The 8,785-nt window shown below is 36.2% G+C and overlaps 1 protein-coding gene across 1 annotated transcript in view; it reads right to left on the reverse strand.

The window, feature by feature from the left end:
- Nucleotides 1-371: 371 nt before the first annotated feature.
- The window catches only part of LOC102995069 (RE1-silencing transcription factor), a 46,428-nt gene continuing 38,014 nt past the window's right edge, over nt 372-8,785 (reverse strand). The window contains 2 exon segments of the mRNA XM_028491814.2: nt 372-4,627; nt 4,629-5,460. Coding sequence (XP_028347615.2) covers nt 3,844-4,627; nt 4,629-5,460 — 1,616 coding nt within the window. The 3' untranslated portion in view covers nt 372-3,843.

Raw genomic sequence — 8,785 nt, forward strand, 5'->3', positions numbered from 1 at the left:
AATTATGCGTGAAAATTTACTGATACCAGGCCTGCTACTGAGAATGGACATGTGTATTACAACTGTTAAGGGGACCTGTGGTTTGGAAAAAATTACCACATAAAACTTCCTATAGTTGTCTCCAGGTTGTTTCTCCCCTACCTCCACATCCACTTCCCAGAATGCAGATTATAGGAAGAAAGGACTTGGACTACTACCCACTGGATTGTTTACCTCAAATAAAGACTTCCACAACCTTTCTACTTACCTAGGTTATCAGGGGGAAAATATTTTGAGAATTATTAATACACTTGCAGTTCCGGCCAAATAAATTTGGCTTCCTTGACATTTGATGTACCAAAAATAAACAAAGGCATAAAAAATCTGGTTTATTTTTCATCTATTACAAATGTATATATATATAAAAAAGATACTCCATCAAATGCTGCTAACGCAAACGCAAGATCCTTGAGAAATTAACCTTTGGTTTGTCTCTGAAAAGTAACAGGTATTGCACTGTAAAACTTTACAAAACTGGTGCAACAAAACATTGTTGTAATGTTTCAATGCCAGTTCATAAAGTTCAATAACTAAAGGATGTTGATGAGGGTGAGGAGAGCCTATGTATACGTGTGAAAATATAAAAGTTATCCGATCTAGTTAATATTGCATGTAGATCCCAAATCAACTCAAATCAAGATTCAGATAATTTCTTAAAACTGAATTAACACTATCAGTCCAGTTCATCTGCTGAGGTCAAAAGGAAACTGCACAGTAGCTGTTTTCCTGATTTCTGCAAAAAAGAAAATTAAGTTTCTTCCCCAGCATTTTAGTCCAGAACTACAGCAAAGTATTTCATCCATTGTCAACATTCATGGGGTGAGAGGCAATGAGGTTACTTAGGCTTAAATCTGAATTAGCACTCAGATGCAAGAGTCCCCAAAGTTAAGGACCACATGACTTTAGAAGTGACTCTAAAAAATAAAATGGCCCTTCCTGGAAGACTAGAGCAAAACATCTAACAATAGTTATAAGAAGTCTTATCAAAAAAATGTAGCCCTTTGTGAATTACACCTCAATTTTTAAAAAAAAAGAGCCCCAAAGAAGCAGCTCTGAAAAGAGGAAAAAAATGTAATATCTTGAAAAGCAATGTGAATATAGGTGCAGAAGGTAGTTAAAAGAGATCTATTTTTACAAGGCTACCTAGCTTTAGGCTTATAATGTATTCTAAGTATTTTAACTTTCACTCTAATACTAAACATCAATTTATAAACAAGATGTTCACTTTTTATTCTGTTATCAAAAGGTAAAGTCTAGCTTCAATCCTATCCAGTGGAGGGGAAACTGAGAAAACAAAAAGATTCAAACAGTCTCATGCAAATAGCACATTTTTCAAATGGAAGAACTCCCAACTAGACCAGAAGTTCATATTACTAATATACTTTTCAATGAAACAATTTTTAATAAGAACAAATACATGGCATTAAGGTTCAGAACCTAATATAGGCCTGACAATCAAGTCCTTGTTTTCTGGAGGAAAGGCCTCAAGTTCATTCAATTTCCAGTAACAATGTTTTCACAGATCACTTTAATAATAAGGGGTTTTAATTTCCTTCACATTTTTGTTTTTGGAATTCTAGTTTTAAATCTAAATAAGAAAATTAGTCTAATTCCCCAGAAGTCATATTTTTTTCTTTTGAAGAGTCAAAGAATCCACAAAACCTCTTCCCCAAACTGATTCCCAATCTCCAATTTGAACTTAACACGAATATTTTCATATGTACTGTAAAAGATAACTTTTTAACATAACATGTATCCATGAATATTAAATCTAGTTGTTAGAAAGGTTTAACTAGCTTTATAATTTAAGTTTTAAAACATAAATATTTGCAGACTGATCTGTTTGACAATGATTGTCAGAGCTGAGAATTCACCTAGAATTCAACATCATTTACAAATCCCCATCATGCACACAAAACACACACCAGTAACAAACAACTTACTCATGTCTTGAGAAAATCTTCTGCTTCTTTAAATCTTTGGCCTCCCAGCCAATTCCAAGGTTCAAATGTCTTTTACCTTAAATTCCACTCTCAGGTTAATAAGTTTTCTACCCACACTTTAATACTTTTCCTAATTTTTCATGTTGCATTGCCAAACTCTGAAACCTGCCTCAGAGATCACCAGACAAAAGAAAATAAATGAAATATAAAGTGGTTACTTCAGAATAGAACATGGGAGGATCAGAATCAAAGTTCCCTACTGGGATCATATTTTATTTTATTGTAATGAATAACTTATCAGCAAGGAAAAAAACCTATGTTAGAGTCTTTCATATTCTTTGGTGACTGGCCAAAGAACCTACTAACAAATACGGGGTACATACTCTTTTCCATACAAAGTGGTCCTGTAGGAACACCAGAATAGCTTCTATTCATTTGAGGCCTCACCTGTAGAAAAAGGCTGTCCCGGGAACAGCCAGGACATCCCTGAGAAAGTATGATTTTTTAATCTGGACTGAACTTAACTTTCACCAGGCCTTTTTCATTGAATTCACAGGAAGTAGCAGCTGGTCTACCAGCACTCATACTACCTTTCTCATCCTAGGTTTTCCACATAATTGCTATGGCTTTGGAATCTCACAAACTGATATCCTGTATAACTTGAAGGAGTAATTATGCCTCCTAATTCCAGATTTGCAGCTTCCAAATAAAAATTACAGTTCTTTATTCAGCGGAGTAGCCATAAAAACACCAACCATCTATGAGAAGAGGTTTTCCTCTAAGGTACGATTTAACACCATACATTTAGGAAGTAAATCTACTAAAACAGACCAAAAGTTTACTTACGGTTGGCACTTGAGATAAAAATCCATTCAGTATAGAGCCTAGTGGTTTATTTATTGTAAAGTTCAAACTGAGAGCTGTGATTCACTACATCAATTTAAAATAAATAACTTATATGAAATACAGATTCTGGCATAGATATAAGATGTTAAAATCAAAATCAATGGACTGAACCTGCATCTTTCATTTGCTCACAAATTTGAACACACTAATAATATTCTGCAAAAAAGACAATTGCAGCAGGGAAAAAGAAAACTGCTCTTTTGCAAACAAGACTTAAGCATCCCTCCAAAGAGGTCAAAATAAACATGCATATATAAAGTGTTACAACACAAATGCTATTTCTAGAAAAAATTTAACTGCATAGGTTAAAAACAACAATGTGCAACATCTTAAGGCATTAAAGCACCAAAAAAAAAAAAAAAAAACCCACCAAAATCACTTTTTATGACGATTGACATACACAAAACACATATACTGATCAAAACTCAGGAAGTAAATACTTGGACTAATATAACGTCCATTGTTGGGAGAATTTCTCTTCAATTTAAATGTCTTTTCTCATCTCTAAAACAATTTTAAAGTGCTAACTTTATATAAAGCAGGCAAATTCTTCAAGTAATTTGCTATTTAAGTATGCTAATTTTTACAGAGCTAAACAAGGAATAAGAATAAACTAACGTGAAACAGGAAGACAGATAGACATGAGGAAAAAACTCACAAGTTATAGCTGAACCAATCGATAGAAGGCTCTAATACCACCTTGGCCTTCTGTGTTCAATTAAAAGCAAAAGCTAACAGATTTAGATGTCTGCTGGTTTATTACACTAACTCCCTTGGATTTGCTAAAATGTGTACATCAATAGGTACACAGATTCCTAAGGAAAAGAATGCCACTTAAAAATCAAGATTGGATACTAATTAAAGCAATTTTAAAAACAAAAGGTTGTCTATTACTACAAATCAATACAAAATGTCACAGACCTTACAAACTAAGAACTGAAGCCTTCCCCAAAATTTACTCCTGCCCTTGAGCTGCCTCTTCAAGGAAGTATACATTAACCAAATGGCGATTGAGGTGTTTGCTGTAATCTTTTTCCTTTCTAAAAGAACGATCACAGAAGATACAAACAAAATCTCCCTCGGCCACTTTGACTGCCAAGGCTTCCTTTCCATTTTTTCTACTAGTCTCTTGTGGAACTGGCCGAGCCCCATTCAATCCAGAATCATCACTATCCTCTGACATGTTGTCACTTAGGTCACTTCCATCATGACTGTGGATGCCTTCGTCTTCATCCATTTCCTGAGACTCATTTACTGCCACGGTGACAGGAGGTGATGCCACAGTAGCTGTGGACACTGCTTCACATTTTTCTAGCGGTAGAGGAAGAAGTGGTGGTGAAGCTGGTTCTTCAACCGCCGAGTCTCTGCCGGAGGGATTCTCTGTTTTCTTCTCATCAGTGTCCATCTTCATTTCACAAGGCATAGCGTCAGCCTGATGTTTACCATCTAAAGTTTCACCCTCTGGCATATTCAAGTTTTGTTCAGAGGATGAAATATTGGCAGATGCCTTGGTAACAGCAGCAAGACCAGCTAGACTCTTATCTGCCTCTTCTGCTTCCACTTTTTGAAGAGGGGCTTCTTTATGTCCTTCGCCTGCAGGGACTAAATTTTGGTCTTCTGACTCTTCCTCTTTTAAGTTTTCCTTTGGCAGAGGTGGTGATGGTGGTAAGAGATCCTGTGCACCAGCACTTTCCTTTAGAAGCTGCCTGTCTTTAACAGGCACTAAGCCAACTTCAATGAGGCTCTATCTGAGTGGGCCTCCTCTGAGCAGGCTTGCTGCTTTTTTTACATGATTTACTTCTCAGAGTTTTCTTCTTTGCACTGTTTTTCATGCAAATACTTTGTTTTTTATTCTCCTCTACTTTGCTGTCACACTTTGGCACTTCCTGACTATTTCTGGATTTGCTTTCTGCCTTCTTTTTCTTTTTTGTCACAGGTTCCTCATCATTAACAGGTTCTTGTAAGGAATGGGTTTCAGCTTCTGTCTTCCTTTTGCTTTTCTTGCTTTTACAGATTTTTTCTGAATTATTTCCTGGGTGCACGTCCATTTCTTTAGCTTCCATTGCCGATTTGCGAGTTCTGGTAGTCACTTGGTTTGAGGCATTACTACAAGGCTTTTTCTCTTTTGAAACATTATCTTTTTTCTCCACTTTTCCAGACCTCTCGTTTTTCTTCCCAGTCACATCCCCCTTCATTTTTGTCTGCTCTGTTTCTGTTTTCTCATTGGTGATTTTGTTATCAGGCAAGTCAGCCTCTCGCTTTTTGGTTTTCTTTAGTTTCACTTTTGAGACATCCATGGTCTTATTAGGACAAGTAGGATGCTTAGATTTGAAATGATACTGCAGATTACACTTCTTGGAAGCTGCATAGTCGCATACAGGGCAGTTGAACTGCCGTGGATTAACATGTAGCTCCACGTGTTTTTTGAAGTTACTTCTATCTGCGGTTTTGTAGTCACAGTGTGGGCAGTTAAGAGGTTTAGGCCCATTGTGAACCTGTCTTGCGTGACGGGTTACTTCATGTTGATTAGAGGCCACATAACTGCACTGGTCACACTTAAATGGCTTCTCACCTGAAGGTAAACAAGAGATGTTGCAGAAGGCATACATTAAGAAATGAATTCAAGATTTACTCAAGCATACTTATAAGGAATTGGATATATGTAAACAAACAAACAAACAAAAAACCACCAAAACTATTTCTTGAAGACTTTATCATGCAAATTACATTTACCATATTTATTTGTATATCCTTCCTCTCTCCCTTAACATTGATTCTCATAACAAATGGGAGAATAATTATCTCAGTTAATCACCATCTTCTAAAAAGTTCATCAAGCTAGGGCTCTCAAGCACTAATAAAGGACACAGATTCATCAAGAAATACAAAATTACTGGAAAAGTGACTTGGGCTCTTGATGTTAATTTTGGGGCAAGGGCACTCAAAGAGATAAGATAATTTTAAAGTTTTTATGTTTCGTTAAAACAAATGTATAATGGAATAGAACATAAAAATCCCATACATTTCAGATAAACCTTGAGACTTCAAAAGAAATATACACTCTAGGCTACACTCCCAGACCTTCCATGTGAAAGTTTTAAAAGAATGCTTTGGCTTCAGGGAGCAAAAGGATTTTTCTTTAAATTTAACTCTTTTGTGCATCATGTCAAGAGCTGAGTCAAGTTTCACTTAGCAAACTTTTTCACTGGTGGAATTTCTATTCTACAGCAAAAATATAACAAGTCAGAAATCTTTTCTTGATTTTCTCCCACCTTCTAAAGAACGGGCAAAGAAACTAGGTAAATGAAAAGGGGCATACAAATATATATGGTATATAAAATTAGCAAAGAAAGTAATAATCACACATACATACAAGACCAGAAGCCCACCCCCAACCCCCAAATTAAAGGCATTAAGATTAACTCATTCTACCTGAATACATACCCATCTAGATCACACTCTAGCAAATATTACCAAATGGTATCCATACCCCACTGGTCCAATGGAATGCAGAGCAGAAAAATGGAAATTGACATTTATGAAAATTCATCTCTCAAACATTCTCAAATTTACATCAAATTCTTATTTAATTTTTTCATAAAGCAAAACTACTCAGACATGAAGTAAAACCATATAGATGGTAAGCTTTACATGACTAAAAAATGTCTGATGATAGAATACTCGATCACAAAAACAAAAACTTATCCACCTATGTCAGATTGTAAACGCAGCTAACTGGACAACTCTTTCCATATTAATCCACTAACAGGTTCATAAATAGAGGTTTCTAACAACATGCTACATTACTCTATACTTCACCCTATCTTGTCCTCTCCATTGTATGACTTTAATGGAGACAAACGTTTACTTAACATATATAGATACAGAATGGGGAAAAGATATGTGACATAACGGTTAAGAACCTGTTCTACAGTAAAACTACGTGGGGAGATCAAATATGGGCTCTGCAACTTACTGTGAAATCTTGAGCAAGGTACTGAAAACTCTCTAAGGCTCAATTTCCTCATCTGTAAAGTATTCTTAAGTGTTGTGAGCTATAAATAATCTAATCCACATAGAGCTCTTAGCAAAGCACAGATAGCCAAGCAGTCAATACACATTATCTGTAAGTCATCACTTTTGGAATGAACTGGTAAGTTTTAGAATAGGTAAACAAAAGGGAAGATTTCATGTGCTTATCCTGCCTTAGTACATAAACCCTACTTTTGAGTAAACAAACAGCTGATAAATGGAGTTTCTCTTCAGGAAAATATTTGTGCTCTTAAAAGAATTATAAAGAAAATGTCATCATTTTATAAGCCCTAATGAATGAGAGTATTTTCACAGCCAGCATCAAACAAGATGCAAGCCTCCACCTGTGAAACGGTCAGAGAATGGGAGTTCCTAGGACTCTGTATAAAACTGTGACATCATTTATTTGATTCATTCACCCCACCCAAATTTTTGCTTTATTGCCATCAAATCTTTCTTGTATTGGAAAATCAATTCATCAAGTTTAGCTTATTAATACCTAGCTGAATGAAAATTCTTTTGCCCTGTACCAACAGTTTTAACTTAATTCCCTTTTCCAGTTCTAGTAAAATTTACCTGTTTTTCATCTTTATAAATGTCAGATGTCTGTTTAATTCTTCCCAAATTAATTTATAGATGTAAGGCAAATTCAATAAGGGAGTTTTATAAGCTTTACACATTCTCATCAAGAAGAGCCCAGAAAGAGTAACAAGGGAAATTTTTATTAGTGAGTAACAGGGGCATACTACTCAGCAATAAATATAGAGTTCTGAAAATGCAGCATGTAATCAATCTCAAAAATATTTTACAGAAATATGTTACATTTTTTAGCATAAGTCAGAGTGTCAGTTGATGGGGGACTATGGGAGTACTGACTAGAAAGGGAAAGGAGGGAATTTTTCTGAAGGTGGTAAAACATTTCATGTCTCCACCTAGATGGTGGTAGTCAAACAAGAGAAAACATACATAAAGTCACTGCCCCGTATACCTAAGATGCGTGCGTTTTTCGTATGTGTAAATTAAACCTTAATAAAAATTGTTAAAAAATTATTCTAGGGATTTCCCTGGCAGTCCAATGGTTAAGACTCTGAGCTCCCAATGCAAGGGGCACGGGTTCGATCACTGGTGGGGGAACTAAGATCTTACATGCTGCCTGGTGTGGCCAAAAAAAAAAAAAAAATCGAAAATTCATAAAAAGACTCTCAAACCATAAAATGTATCAAATGACCCAGCTATTAAATAGTGCCTCCACGGAATGCCCTGGTGGTCCAGCAGTTAGGACTCTGTGCTTCCACTTCAGGGGGTACAGGTTCAATCCCTGGTCAGGGAACTAAGATCCTGAAAGCTGCGCAGCCAAAAAAAAAAGTGCCTCCATAGTAACCATCAAGTATTCGGTGAGAGGAAAATAATTTTTGTTGAAGAAAGTATTTTTTTCATCTTAAAAAGAGTAGTACTGAGAAGATAAACAAAACTGATAAACCATTAGCCAGACTCATCAAGAAAAAAAGGGAAAAGAATCAAATCAATAGAATTAGAAATGAAAAAGGATAAGTAACAACTGACACTGCAGAAATACAAAGGATCATGAGAGATTACTACAAGCAACTATATGCCAATAAAATGGACCACCTGGAAGAAATAGACAAATTCTTAGAAAAGCACAACCTTCCAAGACTGAACCAGGAAGAAATAGAAAATATAAACAGACCAATCACAAGCACTGAAATTGAGACTGGGATTAAAAATCTTCCAACAAGGGCTTCCCTGGTGGCGCGGTGGTTGCGCGACCGCCTGCCGATGCAGGGGAACCGGGTTCGCGCCCCGGTCTGGGAGGATCCCACATGCCGCGGAGCGGCTGGGCCCAT

Source organism: Physeter macrocephalus, chromosome 7 (assembly GCF_002837175.3).
Source record: "Physeter macrocephalus isolate SW-GA chromosome 7, ASM283717v5, whole genome shotgun sequence".
Classification (NCBI taxonomy): domain Eukaryota; kingdom Metazoa; phylum Chordata; class Mammalia; order Artiodactyla; family Physeteridae; genus Physeter; species Physeter macrocephalus.